This window comes from Epinephelus lanceolatus, chromosome 9 (assembly GCF_041903045.1).
Source record: "Epinephelus lanceolatus isolate andai-2023 chromosome 9, ASM4190304v1, whole genome shotgun sequence".
NCBI lineage: Eukaryota > Metazoa > Chordata > Actinopteri > Perciformes > Serranidae > Epinephelus > Epinephelus lanceolatus.
Genome location: NC_135742.1, coordinates 36,910,237 through 36,935,404, shown reverse-complemented (window position 1 = coordinate 36,935,404; position 25,168 = coordinate 36,910,237). Strand labels below are relative to the sequence as shown.

The following is a 25,168-nucleotide window of genomic DNA, read 5'->3' as shown; positions in this document are numbered from 1 at the left end:
TACTGATTCTAACTCCCTGAGACAAATAAAAAAAAAAAAAAAATCCAATCACACACAAGCTGTGAGTGGTTTTTTTTTTCTGTTTAAGACATCACTCTCAGATAATTTTCACACTTTCAGTCAATTAGATTCAACACTTTGGCTACACTGATGCAGATAAGCTTGATTTTAAAGTGTGACCTTATCACAAACATTTATAGCCAATAAATAGTTTAACCATTTTTGTGGTTTGCTACTGAAGTTATTTACCTGTGACTCTGAGTAAACATAGGTTGATAAATAAATGCATTGAGAAAATGTGTTATTGAGATAAAAAGGGGTTTAGTAAGGTGGTTATATTGACTTTTGCAAGAAAACTCTGGTTTTATAATCTTGTTTGTCATTTGGAAGTGATCTTCACTTTGAGTTCAGCACCAAATCACAAACACTCCCTGTGTCGTTCGCTGGTAATTTCTGTGGCCAGGTACTTCAGAAACAAATGTGTTTTTCTGCTCCTCTCTTACATTCGCTTGTCATGATGAAATTAGCTGCTTGTTGCCCAGCTCCTGCTCCATGCCTGATTGTGTCACTTTATTAAGGTCATGTTCGCAAATCCTCAATTTGCTACAGAGAAAACAAGATAAACAGTGTTTATCTTCCCCCTGGCCTGTGAAGAGGGACAATCTCCACCTGCCTGCCTTCAGCTGTAATCTACATCTAAAGAACAGTCAGACATTTGACTTCAACTGACTGACTGATAACATTATGCCAGTTCATGTCAGAGGCACAGACGGGCTCCGAGCCGACATCGTCAATAGCATTACCTGTCATGTCTAATGCAGCATGTTTGGATAAGGCCTGAAGGGTTGCTTTTGGCAGTGTGCTCTGACATTTAAACTTTAGAAAATGATTGACATGTTGCTGTAATTGCTGGTCAAAATGTAAAACTTGATTTACTTAATATTTTTGGTTTCATTAAGGCTCTTACTGCCCAATTAGAAGGGATCCAGGGCTTGTGAGCAAAAGTCACATGGATTCACATGGGTCTTGTTTATTGGACGGAGTCTCAGTAACCTGACAGCCAAACAGGCCGCGGGGGGATTTTGCCTGCAAGGGAGATCAAAACAAGTTTTGTATTTTAAGGTCATTTCCTGTAATTGTTTCAAATGTAGGTTTCACATCTGACAAACCACACTATGGTTTTAAGAAAGGAGCACACAGATTTGAATTTTCAGCTGTCTCAGCATGGGAACCTGCTTGCACCAAAGTCCAACTGTCAATTAATTTAAGATATGCTATGCAGATATTTTCTAAGAAAAAGAGACTCATACAGGAGTAATCTCTCTTAGTCATCACTATGACCCACTAGAAGTCTGCGGCAGTGTGTTTTTCTGCAGAGACTCTGCTATCTGCTTGGATGTTCATTTTTTTGTCTTATTTTTATGTTTTTGATGTTTATAGGCATGTGCCCCCTGAGGAGAGGTTGGGGCTTTATAAAAAGGTAGCAACCAGGTGCCAGTCTGTATAAGCAGCAGGCATCCAAAACACCAAATGAGAATGAATCTGGGGTTGGCTTTTACTTTCATTTTAGCTGGCAAGCATTTTCACAGATAGTAACAACAACAATCCTGCAAAGTATACCTTTAAATGCTCAAGAGCTAGAGTCCATGCATACTTGATTCGTGGAAGCAACACAAACTAACCATACCTGAATGTATGGATGGATTACTAAATGGACCCATCGAGCACTGGCCCAAGGGCCCAAGGGATCAGGGCGCCCTTGGCCAGAAACTTTGTTTGAAGTGACTGATTATCTGGTTGGTTCGTCAATCAAATGACTATTAAGAGATGCAAAACATCCACAAAGCTATACCAAACTAGCAGAAAGAGATGAAAACAACAACAAAAACAAAAAACCCAGAATGACCACAAATAGATGCAAATTGACTACAAACACACACAAAACAAACACTGAGAGACACAGGAAGTACCCAGGGATGAAAAAAATGACCACAAAAATATGCAAATGGTCATGGCTACGTGGTTACTTCCACAAAGTTGAAATAGCTCCATTTACTGCAGTCTGATTTGAATTTCTCATCACCATGTTTTCTCATGCACCCAAAGCAGGTGTAATCCACACCTGTTTAACCCCTCTCATTACAAGACCCTCAGGGGAGCTGAAAGAGACACACAACATGTTGACAGGTTGTTTTGCATAAGCCCTGAGAACTTGCCACAGAGGCTTTCCACCCTGGAAATATGACCCATCTCCTCTGACTTCTGCGCATTGGTAATATCCTTAGTGTCAACGGACCAAATTTTTCTGACAGCAGAAGGTCTAGCAGAAACAGCCAAAGGTCAGTGGCATTAATCTGATGTGACAATCTTTACTGACCAGTCTGTCAGACTGAGCGGTTAGGTAATGGTGACTAAAGGGGCCATAGTTGTGGTGGCTTGCATTTGTGGTAGGGGAGGAGCAGTGATGACAGCCTTTGAAGGAATTGTGGGAAACGGCACTGGCCCCTCCAGGGCCAGGGGGACAAACACACCACAGCTGTTGCAGTCTGGATGACGATGCAAGCAGCCAAAGTCCTGGGAAACTTTCCCATATGTCCTCACTGTCTTCAAGCATCATCAGCAGTGCTGGACTTTCTCTTTTGATTTGTCTCCGGTGCTTAGCTACATCTGAGGAGCCAAGGCAACCAAGGAAAGCGTCAGCACAACACAAAAGCATATTGTACACTATAAGAGAGTTGAGTTTGAGAGAGATGTTCTATTTATAAACAGGTGATTTTTTTGCTTGTTGGAGGCACTGCCAAAATGCCACAAGGTTCATTTCCTGTCTCTTCTTCAAATTCAAGAGGCATGTGGGAAAAGCAGGGATTTTTTTTAGAGCAAACTCTGCAGCATCATTTCTTTTTTTCCAAAAAAGGCCCGGCTGTGTTTAAGAGCTTTCAAATGATCTGTCACTGGGGTTTCCAACCAGCTCATTCCGAGAATCATAACGAGGAGGAGATATTATGTGTGATATTATGTGGGATTTTTGTGATATTATCTCACAGCCAGGTATAAAATAGACAAACGTTTGATTTCATTAACATAAGTGCACACAAGGAAACCCACCTTAAAATCTGTATTTTCTGATTAGTATATATTCAACTTCAATTTGATTTTGTCCCTGGAGGGCAATCGCTTTTAAAGAAAGGCATATTACAACCAAGCAGCAACCTCTGCAGCTGAAAAACAAAGCCAAAGTTGAACAGCCAAAAACTGCAGTTCCTTAAATGACCACTAGAGGCTTGCTCCCCATAAACCCCCATGTTAAAATGTCCACCTTTACAGCAGAAATAAAGACGGGGTGAATATTTAAATAACTCATCCGTTTACATTTTATTAAGGCTTAAAGTTACACAAAATTAAGGGCATGCCCCTTTTTATGACAGGCTGTCCGCCAATAGTGTCCTGGTTTCGCAGTCAAAACCACTCCTGGCACCTACACAGATCCATCCTCTCATCCAAACTGAGTCACTTCTGGCTCCAAAAATCCAAGATGGTGACGGCTGAAATACTGAACTCAAGGCTTTAAAACTGGAGTCAAATTACCAATGGGTAGCTATACGTCCATTATTATATACAGTTTACAATTACAATGCATGAAACAACACAAATAAAAAGTACAGTAAGTGGGGTGGGAAGTGTCCTCAATAGAAGTGGGCTAGCTCTGACTGTATTTTCAGAGATTCAAACTATTTTGAAAGATTAAAAATAATGTTTATATTGTTACTTAAAACTACTTTGTTCAGCATTTTTAACTGCTTTTAATTAGCCTACCTGGTCACCTGGAAAGGAAGAGACCTCTGCAGTGTGTTAAGAGACAAAAAGTAGGTGGCACAATTGCTTAAAGTGACTTTAATCACAAATCACTTTTTAAATCATTTTTAAACAAACATTTGTGTGCATTACAACATATTTGTGTATAGCTGAGACCTTACCCTTTCATGTGCTGCTGGTCAGAATATTCTAACATAAGTTATGCAGGTGAGGCAGAGAGCACAAAGTGTGTCAATCAACCCGTCTCCCCTAGTCACTAGTGTCAGACTTTCACATTTTCACAGCACAGCAGCAATGACATCAAAAAATATTAAAGCAGATGGAATATAAAGCAGCAGAATATGAAGATATAAATACAAATACACGGACAGAGTAAAGGCTAAAAACATCTCAAATCAACATCTCTGCCATCATAACACAATCGTCACCATTGGCGTCATCATCTACATTAACTGTCAAGGGTGGGTACAGGTTTTGGAGAGGGAACCCCGTGCCTAAATGCACAAATAACCACTAAATAAACTATTCATGCTTTTGCACGCATGGCGCTCTCTGAATCCACTTTGAAACCGCTGCTCTTACGTCGCGTATTTAGTTAGAAGGCTGTCTGTGCGCCCTAAGACATGCGTCACATGGATAGGTGCGGTTTGCGCAGCGCAAGTCCCCAAATAGTCCGTATTTGTCTGCTTAGTGAACTGAGTAACGAGCACTCCGGGAGCATTTGTTCAGATTCTGTAACTTTTTTCCATTTCATAGTTTTGGTGTACAAGTTATTTTTACCTGTAGGGATGGAACACGCACCTAAAACACTTCAGATGGATCATTCTTAAATAGAAAGCAGTCAAGAACCCGAGTGAGTTGTTGGCAGCTGTGATGTGGTGCAGCTCCAACAGCCTCCATCTAAAACCGCTGGACAGGAGCCGAGAGCGGGTTACACATATCCAAATATGCGCGTAATTGGAGTGCACTGGCGAGGCGTCCCTTGCACCCCTTCCGAGATACTGTTGTCGTGATGTTCAATACTTCGGGAACTGAGCACACTTTTCACAAGAAAGAGGATGTTTCCGAAGTTATCAATGACACCCTGCAGTTCATTACTACCAGTCCCACAGTCATGTGGAACGAGTCGTGCGGGAAGCAGCTGCAGGATTTCGGGCGCCCGGAGAAGATCATCATCGGAGTGATGCTGGCGATCATCACGGCGGTCACGGTCATGGGGAACACGCTGGTGGTGATCGCGGTGTGCGTGGTGAAGAAACTAAGGCAACCTTCAAACTACCTTCTGGTATCTCTAGCAGTGGCGGACCTGTCAGTGGCCATAGTTGTGATGCCATTGGTAATAGTGACGGACCTCACCGGGGGCAAGTGGCTTTTTGGAGAGGTGTTCTGTAACATCTTCATCGGCATGGATGTAATGTGCTGCACTGCCTCCATCATGACACTGTGTGTGATCAGCGTCGATAGGTAAGTTTCCAAAGTTAGCAACTAAAGCTGATTTGATATTAAAGCCTGTCTATTTGCAGTGGCACCAAAATTACGCACGCGGTGCGTTTAGAATGACGCGGAGAAGACAAATGGTCTTTTATGAGCAGCTCTAAACCATTTAAGGACACTGAATGCAGGAACAGTTCATGGAGTAATGATTTTGTTTTTGCGTCAGAGAATGGCACTAAATGCCTGATTCCAGATCAGCCGCTCCTCTGATTATCTGTGTGGCTGAAGCTACTGATCCAGAAAATTAATACGCAGACTGTGATTAATTTATAGCACGCTGAATTAATTTGCTTGACTGGAACATGAGCAGTGTTTCCCGTAATTACGCATTTAGGATCAGCGCACATCGACCTTACAGCTGCTATGACTTTGATACATGATTTACCATCGTCCTACGTGTCTGCCGAGGACACACCGCACCTGCTCTCCATTATCACGCCCCTTTAACAATAAAAAAATTCAAGTGCTGTAGGTAAAGTTCCCCTCTGAGAAAATGAACTACAACTGTTGTTTGTTTGTCCCACTACATATATATGAGGTCTACCACCCTAGTGTTTTGCATCAACACATTGCTCCTAAATTATTCATTCAAGTTGCCAAATGCCCCACAGTGAGTTACTTTAAATTGCACATCTAAAATGGGGAAAGTACACCCCACCCTCCATGATCCACTCTGCATCCCAGGTATACTCAAGCTCTTTGGCGTCACTGCTCATGTATAATGCCAGAGCTTAGCCTGATGGCTTGTGACAAATGAGACATGTCCACCGCTCCTACTGTAATCCACAGTGAAATAAAAGTCAAGTGATTGGTGTCCTTGTTCGGCCCCAGTAACCATAATGAAGACAGAGGCTTGTTCTAGTATTGATGATCTGATTATTCCTCCCGCTTGCCAATCAGGTATTATTACCTCAGTGCATTACACCCACAATTATGCATGTTTCCTGCTTGTGGCTGTGGAGCACAAGGGACGTAAGTACGCCTGAGGAGCTAATGATATTATGGGAGGAAGTGGATCACAGATATCATTCTGCGCTGTGGTAAACCTAACAGAGGTATGGGTGTGCTTTGGGCCTGGTTGAACAGAGGGTAACAAGATTAGTTGAGTAGAAGCTAACAGGCCCTTTTGGTGGAGGGGGGTAAGATTAGAGGTCACAGAGGTCACAATGATAATTGAAGATGGAGGGACAGTGTTTGTACATCATCTGTGGCCACTCTCTCCACTGAGGTCATTAGTTGACCTCTTGAGTCACTACAGAACCAGCTACACCCCCCTATATAATTAAATATATATATATGTTTTCCCACCATAACCCCAGGAAATAAGGAGGACATCATTTAGATTTAGATTATTTAGATGTCAGCATGTTGAACTAGGCCTCTCTCTTTGGTGGACGATAAGTGGGAGTGTGGCAAACCAGCACTGTTGGGACTTATGGTCATTGTTTGTGACAAGGGATGTGAATTGGTCATAGTCTATACTCAGACAGAACAAATGCACCCACCTGTAAGCAAGCACGTCTGAATAGATAGAGGAGTCTGAATCTGGTACCATGAAATCAAAGTGCACACCCACTAAACCATTGTAGATGATCTTCTTCAAGTCTTCCTGCTGTTTGTCGACTACAAGACTAACTGAAGATTTTAAATAGTTATGAAGTCAATTTGGGATTATTTTCATCCCTGCACAAGCTGTACAGCAGTTCTGTAAACTGTTTGCGCTGACATCCATGAAAACAGGCTCGTTTGAATGCAACAATGCAGAGGGTGTTTGGCACATGATTCACAATTGGAATCATAGAGATAATTTATTAGGGTGGGAATTGCCAATTAGACACATGATTAGCTGTAATAAGGGCTCTCTCGCTGTCATTTAGGACTCCCAAGGACATGCATTATAAAATTAAGATGAACAGTAGGGAGTGTTGCAAATGAGGCTCCAGATTGAACAGGTTTGTTTGTGGGGGTTATACAGTCCCTGAAGACTAGGTGCTCTGCTGCAGAGGGATATTGATTGTCTCTCAGAGCTCCTTGAGCTTTACAGGGGAGATGCTGCATATATGTATATGCCAATATGGACAATGTGGTGCTAGAGGAGCGATCCCTAGTGTATGGGGCCAATAAATTTATGATCCTGCAGGGACTTGACAGGCATCAATAAATGCTCTCAAAGAACCTGCTGTCATCCTGATGGAACACAGAATCTCTACACTAACCACTTTAACACGAGTCTAGTCAGTGCTGGATTTAACCCTGTGGGATCCCAGGGCAAAAATGAGACCTGTGCAATATTAACTTAAATAATGCAGATTTAACACTATTTTTTGATACAAGGCCCTTATATTTTACTAGTCAGCGTATCAAGATTAGTTTAAGAGTAGTTTCTATGAACATATACAGTCAGGTCCATAATTATTTGGACAATGATACAGTTGTCATCATTTTGGCTCTGTACACCACCACAATGGGTTTTAAATGAAACAATGAATACCTGCTTAAAGTGCAGACTCTCAGCTTTCATTTAAGGCTTTTTTCAAAAATGTAGTATGAACCGTGTAGGAATTACAACCATTTCTTCACACAGTCCCCCAACTTTAAGGGCTCATAAGTATTTGGACAAACTAACATAATCATCAATTAAACAGTCAGTTTTAATACTTGGTTGCAAATCCTTTACAGTCAATGACTGCCTGAAGTGTTGGACACATAGGCATCATCAGATGCTGGGTTTCTTCCCTGGTGATGCTCTGCCAGCCCTTTACTGCAGCTGTCTGCACTTCCTGCTTGTGTTTTGGGTGTTTTGCCCTCAGTTTTGGCTTCAGCAAGAGAAATGCATGCTCAGTTGGATTCAGGTCAGATGATATGACTTGGCCATTGCAGAACATTCCACTTCTTTGCCTTAAAAATGTCTTTGGTTGCTTTTGCAGTATGTTTCAGGTCATTGTCCATCTGCACTGTGAAGCATCGTCCAATGAGTTTTGAAGCATTTGGTTGAATCTGAGCAGATAATGTAGCCCCAAACACTTCAGCTTTCATCCTGCTGCTCTTGTCAGCAGTCACATCATCAATAAATACAAGAGAACCAGTTCCACTGGCAGCCATACATGGCCATGACATAACAGTACCTCCACCATGCTTCACTGATGAGGTGGTGTGCTTTGGATCATGAGCAGTTCCTTCCCTTCTTCCTTCTCTTGTCTTCCCATCATTCTGGTAGTTGATCTTTGTTTTATCTGTCCATAGTATGCTGTTCCACAACTGTACAGGCTTTTTAGATGGTTTTTGACAAACTCTAATCTGGCCTTCCATTTTTAAGGCTAACCAATGGTTTGCATCTTGTGATAAACCCTCTGTATTTATTCTAGTGAAGTCTTGTCTTGCTTACAAGAGCAGCAGGGTGAAAGCTGAAGTGTTTGGGGCACCATTATCTGCTCAGATTCAACCAAATGCTTCAAAACTCATTGGACGATGCTTCACAGTGCAGTTGGACATTGACCTGAAGCATACTGCAAAAGCAACCAAAGACATTTTTAAGGCAAAGAAGTGGAATGTTCTGCAATGGCCAAGTCATATCATCTGACCTGAATCCAATTGAACATGCGTTTCTCTTGCTGAAGCCAAAACTGAGGGCAAAACACCCAAAACACAAGCAGGAAGTGCAGACAGCTGCAGTAAAGGGCTGGCAGAGCATCACCAGGGAAGAAACCCAGCATCTGATGATGCCTATGTGTCCAACACTTCAGGCAGTCATTGACTGTAAAGGATTTGCAACCAAGTATTAAAACTGACTGTTTAATTGATGATTATGTTAGTTTGTCCAAATACTTATGAGCCCTTAAAGTTGGGGGACTGTGTGAAGAAATGGTTGTCATTCCTACACGGTTCATACTACATTTTTGAAAAAAGCCTTAAATGAAAGCTGAGAGTCTGCACTTTAAGCAGGTATTCATTGTTTCATTTAAAACCCATTGTGGTGGTGTACAGAGCCAAAATGACGACAACTGTATCATTGTCCAAATAATTATGGACCTGACTGTATCTATATGTGTATGCAGAATCTGAAAGCAACGGCACAAGATTTGTTGTGTATGTCGGCATCATGTTTGAGCAGCAGGTAAACAGTCCGGGTGGAAAAGGCGGAATGCATTAGCCAAAATGCAACCTGACGATGATTATTTTTCCTTTCTTTATTTAATCTGTATTCATATGCAAATATCTGTTTATAGAGATTAGCTGACATGACCACCACGCAGAAGAGGAAGTCTTGTCCCAGATATCTGCTGGTTACACCAGAACCCTCGAAATATCAGGAGGTTGGTTTAAGGATTACTTCAGCAATGTAGTATTGCACCTACATAAAGCTGGAGGACAAGAGTTATTTTTAGATGTGATAAAAATCAATGCAGGAGAGTATGAGTTATCCTGGCTGTTAGTCAAATCACTGAATCCTATGTTTTCCATATTGCAAGTCAACAGTGTCATTTGTTAGAGACCCCTCGCCTAGTAAGTACTCACATCTTTCAAAATCTACACCTTTAGAGAGCTCTCCTTAGAACCAATTAATACCTTTCTTCAAGGACTGAGTACTCACTGTGAACTAAACATGATGTGTAAAATCCACAGAGAAATCCTCTAACAATGCAGGTATTAACCATGTCAGGGAGGGATGTCAGGTTAACAAGAGGGGCCCATTTTGCTAACAAGGGGGAGGGTGTCCCCTCTCATCCCCTGTCAAATCACCTACTGCACATATGCCCTGGTGCAGCTGTCCAGTTTGCCCAGTTAATTCAGCCTTGGTCTCACTCTACAGTGTCATTGTATTGCAACTAAATTTGCACATGCATCCATTTTGTGGTTAAATGGTGCCTTTAAAAGACATGTTAAATATTGTAGCCAATTTAAAGACGTTTTCAAAGACTGTTTACACTTTCTGAGCAGTCTGTCTTAACAGGTGACAATGTTTAAGAAAGAAAATATGCATTTCCTGTCTCAGAAAATGATGTGAAAAAATAAAATTCCCACTGTTGTTCGGCAGTTTTAAACTTCCGACATTACCATACAGCAGTGGTTCTCACTTTTCTGTCATGCCCTTCAATTCATTAACAATAATTGGGGAAGCTACTGATAAAAAAGGATCCATGTTGAATTTTTGTGAAATAAAGGTCAATATGATAGCATTGGCAGACTCTTGTTTGCTCATTTTCCCCCCATAAATCATATTCATTCAACATTGTTTCACTCCATATCTTTCCCTTGATTATCCATGTACCACCTGCACTGGCTCTATGTCCCCATGGGGGCCCCCGCTCCACAGTATGAGAACCACTGTCATATAGCATCATCTAGATTAGGGGAGTGAATACTGCATCTCAGTATTAGATGTGGGCAATTTCAGTCATATTCTATATCATGATATATGTAATTTTTTTTTTATCATGGTATTAATGCCATTATTTAATACAGTCATATTTCTGGAAAATCAACGTAGAAATTGTGAATGGATAAAATAACAATACACCCTGTTTCAATGTTTTTATTCTAGCAAATCAAAGTACTTCATCACATTTATACAAAATCATATAAAAAATTAATAGCCCTGCTAACTAATTTGTAACTTCCCACAATAGCCGAATACACTCAGAAATGGTAGACAAAGATCATTGTTAGCTGACAAGGTTATATACCCTATATCGTCTTTGCACTCAACCTACCTAATATGTATTATGATTGTTATGTAGGAAAAAATGACATGCCACTTAAAAAGTAATCAAAATAACCCTTGATTAATTTTCAAACCTGAATGTCCAACTGGTGCTTATATGCTATGGCTACTATAGCAATAAAGTTCCTTATAAATCTTAGTTGGGTAACTTTTCTCACTCAGTAATAGCGAGCAATTGACAGACTTAAAGAAAAGGTTACCCGTCCTGTGGCCGGGGTCATGTCAAAATAACGGCAGAATACTCTATTGATTTTACTGTGTGTGTAAATGTTGATTTATGGCTATGAAAGCCATGCTTATGGATGAGTACTCATTTAGCACCTCCAGCCTCTTCAAGTGGAGATTCAACAACTGCAAATTGAACCTAACACACCGCAGCATTGACCCAGTCACAGCAGAGGAGTCCAGTCTGAGTGCTGGGAAGTGAATAAAATGGAAGTTATATATGAATGTAGGTCTGCTCTTTCACAAGACATCCCAGCATGCACTTTTGGCAAAGGCTTTCATGCCCACTTCTCCAAAAAGTTAGTATCTCTTTTGGCTACAGTCAGTTTCTACCTTCGCTGAGAGTAATATGTTGTATGTTCAATAATTCAAAAGTCAAATATGAATGATTTATTCACAACAGTGGGAGGAGAGGGGAGTCCTTTTCTGTACTTCCTCAGACGTCTAAGAAAAGATAGTGCTAAAGGAATGGAGGAGCTTGGTATAGCAAGAGACAGAGTTACATTTGCAAATCAAATATAACCTGGCTTAACTATCAATGAACATGTGGAAGATGTAGGTCAAAAAAATAAATCACGTATCTGCAGTAAAGTAAACTTTTCCACCAAGGTTCAGGCTAAAGAAAACACGGTGTAGGTGTGATCACACCCGTAAGCTTCTGCAGGGGATTTGAGGGAGGAAATCATGCAAGCAAGGGCCCTTAGATGGCAGCAGGATTAGCCACAGCCTTCACATCCTTTCTGCCAAATGGTGTGTCAATGATGAGACGAGTTCACACACAGCTCCCACTTTGACCCGCCCTCTACGTTTGATAATGTTTTTGCGAGGTTGGCGAGTACGTTTGTCCCAGGAGAAACAGCGCTTGGTTAGTGCAGCTGGGGAACATCCACCCGCAGCAGCAGACATAGATGACTTGACCTAGCTGACGCATCCTCAGGTAATGTGATGTGACGCCTAAGCTCCCCTCTCTCAGGCACTATTCACTTCCCACTTGTCGGCCACCTCGCTGAAACGTGGAGGATTGGACATCTCCTGCTAGGCCAGTGCGATCAGATCAAAGGCAACTCATGCTTGTAAAGGAATGCTAAATCGGGACAGAAAGTGTGCTTCGGTATTAAATGGGATGTTACACTGAATCCTTAAATCTTGTGATCACAACTAGTTTACAGAGAGTGCTACATTTTAGAGGGTTTGAAAACCACAAGAGACATATTTAATGTTACAAGCCACTACAGCTCTTTCATACAGAGAAGGCAAACTACTCTCATCTTTAAAGAGGAAACACTATTTAAATTTAAAATCTACCACTGCCCACATCCTGAAAACAAGCACTTCTTCCAGAGCAAAACTGCTGTCAATGAAAATATATCAGAGCACCATTAAATAAAAATGCTGTGAGAAGGCATTCAGCAAGTTAATCATTGATAGGTGCTGCTTGTACTATCAACCGCAGCTCAGTTTCCGTCCTGTTTGACTGTCTGTTTGACTTATATTACAGCAGCACATGAAGTGAGGGACAAATTGTCCGCTGATCATGTGGCCAGATTGGGTGGTGTGTGTGGGAATGGAGACAAGGGGGGTTGAGATGACTGTGAACAGAGAGTCAAAGGCAGAAGAGCAAAATTGATGGCAGTGGCTTGTTGTTTATCTCTTTGTGATTGATATTTACTTTCACCAGGGTATTGTCACTGAGAGTCATGAGGTCACGGTCACTGAAAAGGTAGTAAGGTGACTGTTCACTTGAGATTTGGAGCAATATATCTAGTACATTGTAAGCAACAACGGTTTGAGGGCTTGTCACTGGTTGGTTAGAAAAACAAATATATTTAGCTCTGGCTTGTTGTCAAATCTATGGCAGCTACAGCAGGTCCAGCATGGGTCCATCATGGTATGCTGCATTCACGCCACATGGAAGTTACCATATTTAGCAGATTTCTACTTGTTCAGGTTTCATGTTTCTTGTTATATGCAATATGATGCAGTGCATTACAATGGAAAGGAAGCTTGTGCTTTATATACCTACTGACGTGAAATAACAGAAAGACACTTTTTTTATCAACTGCATTTGTTGTAGCCTACATATGCCAAATGTTGTGCATAGAAGTGTTTAAGATGAGGAATCTCATATCTTTTGAAATGAAAATCAATATCTGATTATACAGAAATACCTGAAAAGCAAACAGCAGTGGTTCATTGGCAGCTCAATTCAATAATTTAAGCTAACTAAACCCTAATTACAGAGAACATGGTCAGTATTTGCTCAAAATGTAAATTACACTCTTTAGCACTGTCGTGAGTTGTTGATTGCCATTGCCACGCTTGCATGCGATGGCCAAATATTTCCCCTCCCACAGGAAATATTTCACTCTCAGATAATTGATAAAAGGTAGGGTGAAGCGCCTTACCACAGCTTTAGAGGTAGAGATACTGAACTAAACCACAGTGCACACTGTGAATGATATGGTTACCATGTATCCCATTTCCCCCTTTGCCTTCATTAAATCCTGTCCTTCACTGTCTAATTGGATTCTCACGTTGTTCTCTGTTAAGAGATTCCTCTAATTTGCAAATAGCTCAAGAAAAAGGGTAATCAGCGAAGGGTAGAGTTACACATTAAACTGAATGTGATCTGATAAACAAGGCAAGACGAAGAAGGAGAGAACAAGACGGAGAGTCAACAGCCATGCTAGTGGCTCAGTGAGTGGATTGAGCTAAATGCTAATGTTAGGAAGCTAACATGCTCCCAATTACAATGCTAACATGCTGATGTTTAGCAGATATAATGTGACATTTTCACCATCATAATTTAATGTTGCCATCCCCAGAGCCTTGCTGCTAGCATTGTTAATGATAACCCTGCACATGTGGTTTTTCCATTTAAAAAGCCCTTATTTAAATAATTATGTTCTAAAAGTTGTAAACTTCATTAACAGCCAAATCCAGAGTTATTCTCCTACTGTCATTCATGTGAGTGAACCCAAGCAATTGGAATTAAAGGAATTAATTTTTGGGCTTATATGTACCATTGAGCAACTTTCATAGGAGTGAATGGGGTGCCAACTCCAACACTGTAACAAGATTATCTTCACACATCCATGCTCTAGCTCTGTGGAGGGCTGGGGGAGGTGGTGGGGGCCAGGGGTTAAAGGGCAGAACTGAGACAAGCCATAAAGCCCTTCAACACCAAGTCGATGCTTGGCCATTGGTCAATGTCAAGCTGTCGGTGAGCATCTGTCGCCCTAGTTTTTTCTGTGTGTCCCACACCATTAGTATGAGTCCGCCCTTGTTTGCCTTTTTTTGGCCAATTCAGCATGTTGTATTGGTGTTGGAGATGGCGGTGAGAGAAATCACTCTGACTTTCACTTTAGGCCAGCAGATGAGAAGAGAAACGTAAGTGAAGAAAGAAAACAAACGGCTGAAGTCAAGAGGCTATGACATCGAAACAAAGTTGTTATATTTGGTAAGATCTGCTCTTAAGGAGAAAGGTTTGTAACTATTTGTGTTATTAGTTGCTAGCTCATGTTAAATATCATTTGTTCTTTCAACATTGGGTTGTGTTGTTAATGTCCTAACTAGCTAACTGGCGTATTCTGTCTGTCTTTTGGTTTCCCTTTTTGAACGAAGAATACCAACTACTGCCATCTGCTGGTATGAAGAGTTATTTCCTCTCATGCAGAGGCAGAGCGCATGTGCTAGGTGGCCATTGGCTGTCATCTTTGTGGTGTTTTCAAGTGCAACTTTTTGGCTGATACACAGGTGACATGAGGCGACGCAACAGTCTGCCTTAATTGCCAATAGTTCTTTGAAGTCAGTTTGGTGTGTCTGGGCCTTTATGCAGATAGACTGGCCCTTTCCCCTGTGAGAGACTTCGAATTTATGGTACAGAAAATAAATATTGGAAACTGCTACATGTGTTTAAATGGCACAGAGATTCTTGCTTCACTGATGACACATGGTCATCAGTAAGCTCTTGAACCAAATCCAGCTATGCATCATAGGCTATTTGAATAGTGGCAGTGGTATTGATGCATCAAAGAATAAAATTAAAATATCCAGCCAAAGTGCTTTCATAAATGAAAATTAGTTTACGAAGGGGGTTGTTTTAGGGCTGTTCTGCAGATTTTTCCTCTTTTTAGTAAAACCATCTGACCTCAATTTGATGTTCCTGTTTTGACCTCCTTGAACTGAAGTTATACACAGTTATCAATATTTTGAAGGAGTTTCATGAACCTGGGAAGCTCATGAATCTCATGTTTCCTCAAAAGGTGGGGATACCCAACTTATGTACGTCAGCAGCATTATTAGTATGTTGCATTTCCTTTACAATTTGACATCGAGGATGATGGATTAGCAAGCAGTCCACAGATAGAGATCTGAGTTTTGCTATTCCCAGCTTGTCACCCTATTTACCCAGCAATCTCCAGGGACAGGAAGAAGAAAAGGGCAAAGTGCTGAGTGACTTTAGCGTGGCATAAATCATGCTTTGTGTTTGGCATAACAAAGGTGGGGTCCATTATTCATCAAGATTGAACAAAGGGCCAACGAGCATTTACCAAGCAGTGAGATAATGGGTTTCCTGTTGATGGAGCTGAGAGTCTGCAAACACACAAACACACATCACGCTGTGGTTTGCAAATAATATGTTTTGAACTTCAAGCACACTGCTGCAAGACAAACTATGCAACTCAAGTTTTGGCATTAGGTTTATTTGAGCACATGAACTGCGTATTTATACTGTCCATTAAAGGAACTCTTACCTTTCTTGCATTTCACACAGCACTTAGAAAAAATTTAAACATCCACAACTCCCACCTCCCTCCAATACCCATCCCCCTCCCCCTGCAACTCCACCTCCCTCCAAAGGCCTACTCCCCCCTCCTCCATTACGTCCTCATTACGTCTATGATAGATGTAGGCGTTGGCAAGGTAACGTTAGATACATGGAAGAGGAGAGCGAGTGTAACGTTACAACCGAGACAGTCAAACGCAACCCCAGAGTTTTAAAACTCAACCAGAGTCAGTGATGGCTGATGAGTTTTAGAATAAGGTTACAGTGCTAACATTAGATAGTAGCGTTAACGTTACTAGTAAGTGGAAACGCACAAGAAAGATAACGTTTATGTTTCAGAGGCTACGCTACAGTAGGCAAATGTTAGCCATTAGCAACTGGATGCTGTGTTGTCATAATGTTACGAACTGAACTGAACCAGCACAAAAATGAAATGACATTTTGCATACCCCAAGCAAACAGAAACAAAACATATAAAAACAATTTGTGCAACATATAAGAAAGAACATATAGTGCAATAATAAGATGAAAAGGGTCGACATTTCACAGTCAAAAACTCCACATCCTGAGAGCAGAACTGGGAGATCCTCTTCAGATCACAGCACCATGAATTGTTTGTGTATACACCACGGAGCTTACCAGATGATGCTGCTGTCCTGTCTGCTCTGCTCTCACAAAGACGCAGCAGTCCCTCGCTCCTCGGTGAGTGGAGCTCCATAGTCGGATGTATTCCATGTTCATGTCCAGTGAGCGGACATTCGCCAGAAGGACACTGGGAACAGCTGATTTGATGGGGTTAGCTCTTAGCCTAGCTAACCCCTCCGCGCCGGCATCTCCCCGTTGGGACAGCTCCAGGCGAAACCACAGTCATCTCAGGGCTAGCTCGACGTAGCAGGCTAAGCTTGCTACACATCCTGAGCTCTCTTGGTTGTAGCGTTAGATCTCTGCAGCAGTTTCTAATGTCTGTTAGAAACTCGTGACTGTATTGCACTGATGAATTTACTTCTTGTTACATCGTTTCTTTCTTTTGCCAACTGATTTCCCTGTTGGAGCGCATACCTGTCAAGTTTTGGATTTGAAAATAAGGGAAATTTTTCGGCACCCGTTGCAAAACCGATACCAGTGAAAGTATCACGGTTCTGAGTAGTATCACGATACCATGGCAAAAACGAGGCAGATGTGCCTTTTGTCATTTATAAAAAGATAAATCACTTTTCTATAATACATCACTGATATTTCAGTGGAATACATTACTTATTGACTTATTCATACTTCAAAAACAGCATCAATGAGTGATTAACATGGGGGGATCAAAATAAAATAAATAAATAAAATAAAAATCAACCAGCCACCCTCCTCCCCTGACAGTCCCTCCATAAGTAAAGAACAGTCCCTAAAGTGCGGTGAGGTTTGTGGGCCGTTACCTGCCACAAAGAGAGAAATGTGAACGGCACGTTTCTCCTCTGACACGTCACATACCTGTGTGCCGCCACGGTTCGGTTGTCCAGGTACTACTGGGCAGTCATGACACCAACGAAAGAGGAAATTACTGGACCTGGAGTCGGACTTCTCTGTCGCCGGTAAGCTGTTGTCTTGCGCAGCACAGCACTATGAGCCTCCGCCGTATTCCTGTCTGTGACCCCCGTTCAATCCACAACCGCCAGGATTCACCTTTCCTTTCTGCTGCTGGTTGAAACGTGGTAATAGGGGTGCCCCAGCGCCCACTCCACTAACTTGACGTGGAAATGAGCGGTAGTCTAGAAAACTGGCGAGGAGGCCTCCACGTGGGGAAGACAGACAGGACAGGAGAAAACTCCGACAGGAGAAAACTCTGATCAATCATTGCATTCGGTCCGAATGCAATGATTGGTCGGAGTTTTCTTAGAACCATATGAGAATGGTATAATTATGAGTTTTCATCTCTGGTGGAATTCACTTACATTTCAGTGTGCCATCAGTGTATTAATAGCATTTTAACCTAAACAAATAAAAGTGTAAAATTTCCAGAAAGGTAAGTGTTGCTTTAAATCAGGCATGAATGCTCCTATAAACAGTCACTGAGGGGTTAAATTAGTGACCAATTTTGTGCAGTTATATGTATTTATGTTTAAAGGAAGTAAAGTACATGTGTCTTTATTTGAACATAGTGCTGCCAAAGGCAACAGCTCATAAAAGCAATCCCTTTAGTCAAGCAGACATTAATTATTTGCCTCACATTTCTTTCACTGACACTTCACTCTTCATATATGTTCACTGCTGTGCATCTGTCTAGTTGTCAGTTCATTCTAAACTCATTATCCAACACTAATGTATGGTGGAAATGTTATGACTTCACAGCTGAAATCCTTCGTCATATTCAGGTCAGGTGGATGCTGAGAAGTTAGTGATCTCACCCCCAGCACTGCACAGAGTTTGTATTCCAGCTGTGAAATAGAAAATTGAGTTATGGCAACCCATAACTGCCAAACTGCCCTTGAGCAAGACACTGAATCCCAGAGCTGACCACTAACTGGGTCATCGCACTGAAGGCAGCCCTGCGCTCTTTGAAATGCCCGGGAGTGTGTATGGGACATACTGGGAATAGAAAAATTCCAGTTACGAGCAGCATCAAATATAACCCAGTGCATTAGTAGCTGATATTGAAAGTTCATTTTCAACAGCAGCTGACCAAAACAATCTCACCACAAGGTCTATTAGTGGCTGTTTTTGAGCTTTCAATTATATCACACCACACTTGAAGTACTCATAAAAATTGGAAACTAGAACATTTACAATTTTTTACCAATTGTAGCAACATCTTTGTACCATTTGAACATATGCTGACCATAAGAACAACATATCAAGTTTTAAGGAAAAGTTGTGAAAAGCACACACACCCACATGATCTGACTGTCTTTGTGAACAGATTTTGGTCTTAAAATCTCCATGACAACACATTGGCATACAGTAGCATGTTGAATAGGAAGCTCAGTTTATTCAAAGTAGAGGTAGACTTTGAATAAAAAATATTATTAGCTTGGTGCTCAGAGCAGTGTACCAGTGTTGGTGAATTGTGTGGGTGTGTCTGTGTCTGTGAGGATGTAGGCCTACATATCTGATCAGCCCCAGGGAGACAGGAGTGAGTTGGCCTATATCATATTTTCTGTTTTTGTTACTGTGTGATTCTGTGTAAATTTCAGTAACCTCTCACAAAGAGCCGTTGTGCTAAACTACAAGCACTACTCTTTCCATTGTCTTACCACTGAGTTAAATGCTTATGTTGCGGCTCACCATCAATCAATGTGAAAATGGAGCTTGTGATTTAGTGGCACACAGTTGATTTTGGTGTCTCTCAACAAGACTAAGGCTACAGTCATATTATGATCCGATCTTTCTGCCTAAACTGTTTACATTCATGTTTGGAGTGACCCATATCTGACATCAGTGTGAATGTATCTTTGCCCTGAAATGCCTTACATACAACCAATAATGTCACGCACATGTCTGTTGGAACATCAACAAAAAAATACGCCATATTTGTGAGACAGACGTTTGGGGAAAAAAAAGAAAGCTATAGTGGTGTTAATGTTCATCTCCCGAATGATTTGCTGCGGAGGTTGCATGACAATTTATCATATATTGAGGAAGGGCCATATCTGATGGCACTCTTCCAAACAGAAGCACATGGAAAATGATGTTGCAGAAAGACATCATTGGACCATTGGCTATTTTTGGAGCAATTTGCGCTTGTTTTCGGGATAACAGGCTGCAGTAAAATGGGTTTTCGTTCCATTGGGACATTTTTTGGACTGTTGAGGCTACGGGATTATAAGTTGTCAAAACAATGGCATGACAAAGTAGGGCAAAAGCCATAGCCATTGCTCTATTAGCGGCTATTGCTGGTAGTTCCGTGGGGAGAGAGGTGTGTGTCCGGGAGAAGTCAGGAGTGGTGGGGCCACAATGTGAAGGGCTTCAAGGAGGAACAGTTTCTCTAAAATTTTAGGGTGTGCAGCCTTCTGTAGTTTCAACGGGCTATTCTGACACCTTATGGTGAGTGATCTGTGCATGTGCAGTAAAGAACGATATGGAAATACCATGGGTGTATGTGAAAAACGCACATGTTTACCAATATGACCGTTCTCACAGTGGTCTCATCGCCAGTGATGAGCTATGTATCTGATTTAGGACCACATGTAAAAAAATTGAAATTTGATTGTAATGTGAACGTAGCTTAAGAGTCTATAGCCACACTAGTGTCCCTGTGAGGCTGTACTCAGACCCAGCGGTGCTTTGCATGAAATGCTAACATCATCAGGAGTGATAACAGTCAAAAGGAGCAATATGGGGTTCAGTGTCTTGCCCAAGGACAATTTGACTTGTAAACTGGGATCAGGGATTGAACACTCAGTCTTCTGATTAGTGGATGACCGCTCTACAGTCTCCCATAATGTAGACAGTAGACAGTTCTGTGTGCTGCCGTTTCAGTGCAACATCAACATTCACTACTTTGACTTTTAACATTATAACTGTTGACTTTTACATCATTAACTAACCTGTGATGAAGTCTTTAACACAGGGGTCTCACAGTTTACCATTTTCACCCTCCCTGCAGATGACCTGAAGCCACAGATGTGTTCTTATCCTGTCCTTTGCTCTTTGGAGAAGTAAAGAAAGCATTTTTCTAATTGTTGGTGCCACTATTTTTTTTCCAATTGGGCACTAGCACATTTACAGCTTTGTCTGATCTGGGGATCATGAATGTCTGTAAAAATGTTTGCACCTATCCATCAAGTAGATGTGGAGATATATTATTACATAAGTGAGAACTTTGACCTGCTGGTGGCACTAGAGGAGAAGTATGGAGATCACCACTGCCTGTAGACTTTATCATCAGGGGAACATGAATGTCTGTACAAAATTTCATGACAATGTATTCAACTGGTGTGGAGATACTTTAGTCTGGACTGAAATAATCAGTTCTAATCAGTTCATCACTGAGTCCAAGTGGACGTTTGTGCCAAATTTGAAGAGATTTCCTTAAGGTGTTCTTGAGATATCATGTTCATGAGAATCGGACATATGTATGTATGGGGGGACAACCTGAAAACAGAATGCCTTTGGTCACAGCTATCACCAGCACAGAGGCATAAAAACTTGTAAATATAAGAAATCTCTCAAAAAGAATCACAAGAAGGACGTCTTTTCTTCTGCTCAACTGATAAGGCTTAGTGGTCAACATACTGCAGTGTACGTGAATCAGGAGCAAATGATCTGACCGGCACAGATGGAATTCAGTGTCATTTAATCTCCTTAAAATCTGGTGTATGGACTCTCAGATGAATGATTTTATGATTGTACAACAATATGATATTTAGTCCAAAGCAGACTAAAAATGCTTTATACAGCTTCATTTCTTTTGTTCATTTTTAGTTCATTGTGCGGTTCAGCACTATGACTAGATTGACTGTTTCTAACCCATTATTATGTGAACTGCTTTGGCAACACAACAATAACCTTTAGTTGACCGAATCAGTGTTATCAGTATTATTAACTTGTTGTCACAGCTGTGCTTGCTCACCCATGATGGTATTTTGTTTGTCTAGCTTTCAAATTAGCCTGCGTGAAGATGAATCCTGGAAATGTACAAATGTGTTACTGTACATAAATGTGCTTTGCCAGTAGAAAGGGCTTAATAACTTCTCCTCTCACTGCTCAAAAGTGAGATAAACAGCAGTAAAATTGCTCCTGTAATGAATATTCCTGTCATCACTCAGAGTTTTGTCTGGTTAGTACTCAGGCAGGAACATAGATTCCACCTCCATATCTTATGTTCTGATATATGTCATCTGGTGCAAAATCAAATTATATTCAATCTACTTTATTCTCTGGGAAAGTGTTGCTGATGAAAGCACAAAGCTGCTCTCATCCCTTTTTGCTTGAATCATTGCTTCTGGCAAAGCTAGCATAAAGTATTCCTTTTGTGCACTTTTCTCATTTGTTTTATCTAAATGTTTCTTAAAGAATACAATTTAATTGTTTGATTTATATCTTCCATTAAAATGACACACCTAACATCTGACTGAAGGCTGAAGGCATAATTTAGATCCAATTAATCATTTAGAAGACCGCCAAAGGCCTCAAATCTCCTGTGTTGCACTGTTCAGGTTGAGAATACTGGAGAACACACAAAATGCAGAAGTCTACATTATGTCAAGAGTCGATGAGCTGTTTGCTTTTGCTTAAAGGGACAGTTGGCCCCAAAATCAAAAATACCTTTTTTTTTCTCTTACTTCAGTGCTATTTATTAGTCAAGATTGTTTTGTTGTGAGTTGCTGAGTGCTGGAGATATCGGCTGTAGAGATGTAATGGAACTAGATGACACTCTTGTGGTGCTCAAAGCACAAATAATTTATTTATTTTTTTTAAATAAATAAATGAAAAAACTACATAAAACTCAGTAGCAATGTCTCTTTTCAGAAATCATGACCCAATTATTCAAGAAATCCACAGACCTTGTTGTGAGAATGTTTTTTTCTACCGAATTACACCCACCGACAGTATCACTGCACAGAAGGAAGCGTGCGTGTACTGCTAGCTCAACTAGCACCACTGAGCTAGCAAATGTTACAGCTCAGCCAAAAAGGATGTCATTAATGTTTATATCTTGTGCTGTCATGAACATGAGCCTCTCATCAATGAGTAGATGCCACTTCACTCTGTGCAGAAATAGAGTTGGCGGGGTGTATTTCGGTAGAAAGAAAATAGTTCCTACATGAAACTCCTCACAAGGTCTGTGGATTACCTTGAGTAAACAAGTCATGATTTTTGGAAAGAGACATTGCTGTTGAGTTTTTCAAATGTATTCTTTTTGTGCTTTGAGCGCCAAATGCCATGTAGTTCCATTAGGTTTGCATCATATGGAAATGAAGCATCGCGAATGAAGCAAGTAGCGCAATTTTGCATCATAAGCTTATTCGCCAGAGTTAAACATCTGAACCGGTGGAAGAATTCATCGATTCTGTGATTTCACGCATGTATGAAGCGATTCAACACAAAATTTGTAGCCTTCAAACACACGTGTTTGGTGTGAACACAACATTATACTGGTGGAAAGGCAGACATCTTTACGGCTGATATCTCCAACCCTCACAACTCCCACCAAAACAATCTAGACTGATAAATTTTTGCTCTAAATTAGGGGTGAATTGCCCGATTAAGTTATTTACACAAGAAAACACTTGTACATATTAGCTTTTGTTTGCTGATGATGTTAGATGTCTTTGTAAATTATGTTGAATATTAGCTAATATTTAAACACACAGTGATGAGGCAACTGTTGTTGTAGGTAAATCTATGGGGAGAAGTTTTAGTGAAGGTAAAGCAGGTTTATTTGTATAGCACTTCAACAGTAAAGCATTTCAAAGTCCTTCATCTAAGACATAAAAGGCATTAAGAAAGATATGTGTGGCTCCACACACACTATGCTTTGCAGTGATACATTGTGAGGGGTGATACAGAAACAAACTGTACAAATAACATTTGCTATCTTAATATTGAGTGTGCATTTAATTATAAAAAAAGAAGTTTGTGTGTTATACCTGGATTGTAGGCTATATGTCTGATTTAAGGATTTTGGTCTGTTGGTGTTGTGTTTTGCCTCTTCATAAAAAAGGTATATGAAAGATATGAAATTGAAAATATGATTCATCCTCTATAAAAAATCCTAAGAGATAAACAACATGTGTGGACCTTGAATTGTAACGTAGCTGACCTACATGATGGAGACTCATATTTTCTCTGTGCCTGCACAAGATAAATTCTTTGGATAAAGCATTCAGAAAAATAGAGTTCAGCCAGAATGCAGGTATCAGGTGCATTTTCTTGCTCTTAGCTGTGTTTTTAAATATCTGTGATATTTCCATGTCCCAAAAATAAAAGGTCAGTGAGAGAATACGAGGTGGAGAAAAAGCACAGCCCTCAATGTTTGCCTTTGTGTTACATGGTATTGTCTAGTGAATCAGGAACAAGTTGGATACAACTCCTCCTCACTGTCCTTCTCCATTTGCAGAGCCACAAAATGATGACATATAATGGGCCACACAGCTACTTCAGCTACACTAACTGTTGGCTACATGCCAAATTGGAAGAAAGTGAGTCGGCTCAAAAAGGAGCTGTATGTGGTATCCTTGGTAACTAAAATTGTTCAACATTTTTTTCTGAAAGGTCAGAAGTAAAATGGGAGGAAGTGGAGAATTAGATTCCTCCCCCACATCTGAGACTTCCTCTAAGCTTATTTAATTTTTGAGGTGTCCTTTAAGAGAGCGAGTGCACTCGGTGACAGAACCAAAGGGAAGGTGACAAAGATGGAGGGGCTCTTCACACTCGCTCTCTCACATCATCATGACCGGAAAAAGAGAGGACGATGGACTTGCTGGCACATACTTATTCACCTTCCACTAACAGACTTGACTCATTGTATAATAGTTAAGAGAGAGTTAGCACACATTAATATTTGAGTGAGCGTTTTGGGATCTCACTAAATGAGTTTGCAGACTTGTGCCTGTTAGAGGCATGCTGACCACGGTAAATTTAAATTTTGGTGGGCAGTAATAGCACTTCGCATGCCATGTTACACACACATTAAAATTCATTCTGCAGCACTGGCATGCATGTACATGTACAAATGTAATTTTCGTGGTAGAAAGAAAGGTCTACAGAAGCTGTGTAGCTTCTTTACAAATGTGGTCCCCGTGGCTGCAACAATAATGGATGTTTTTTCCTTTAAAGATTATTTTTTATGGCTTTTGCCTTTATAAGACAGGGCAGTATTGAGGGTGAGGGAGGGGAGGGGATGACATGCAGCAAGGGGCCACGGGCTGGAATTGAACACATGGTCTGTAGTTTTTACCTATTACATGGTAAAAATGGTTGAATATGGAGGATGTAGTTTTTAACTGTCAGCACCTTACAGGAGGAGCACTCCTCATTTTGCTTTTGTTTTTTATTAATACAATGACAATGAAAGGTATTCTGATTCTGATTGTGATTCTGAAGGGCACAACATGCAGGCAAGACTCCATTCAGAAAATACAAGTAAATGTTGTGACGAGAAGACTGTGTTCTCAATTCATACTGAAAAACATTTA

General features: G+C 40.8%; 1 protein-coding gene across 1 annotated transcript in view; it reads left to right on the top strand.

Moving 5' to 3' along the window:
• Nucleotides 1-4,676: 4,676 nt before the first annotated feature.
• Nucleotides 4,677-25,168, top strand: part of htr7c (5-hydroxytryptamine (serotonin) receptor 7c) — a 36,674-nt gene continuing 16,182 nt past the window's right edge. The window contains exon 1 of the mRNA XM_033619127.2: nt 4,677-5,277. Coding sequence (XP_033475018.1) covers nt 4,826-5,277 — 452 coding nt within the window. The 5' untranslated portion in view covers nt 4,677-4,825. The remainder of the gene's footprint in view (nt 5,278-25,168) is intronic.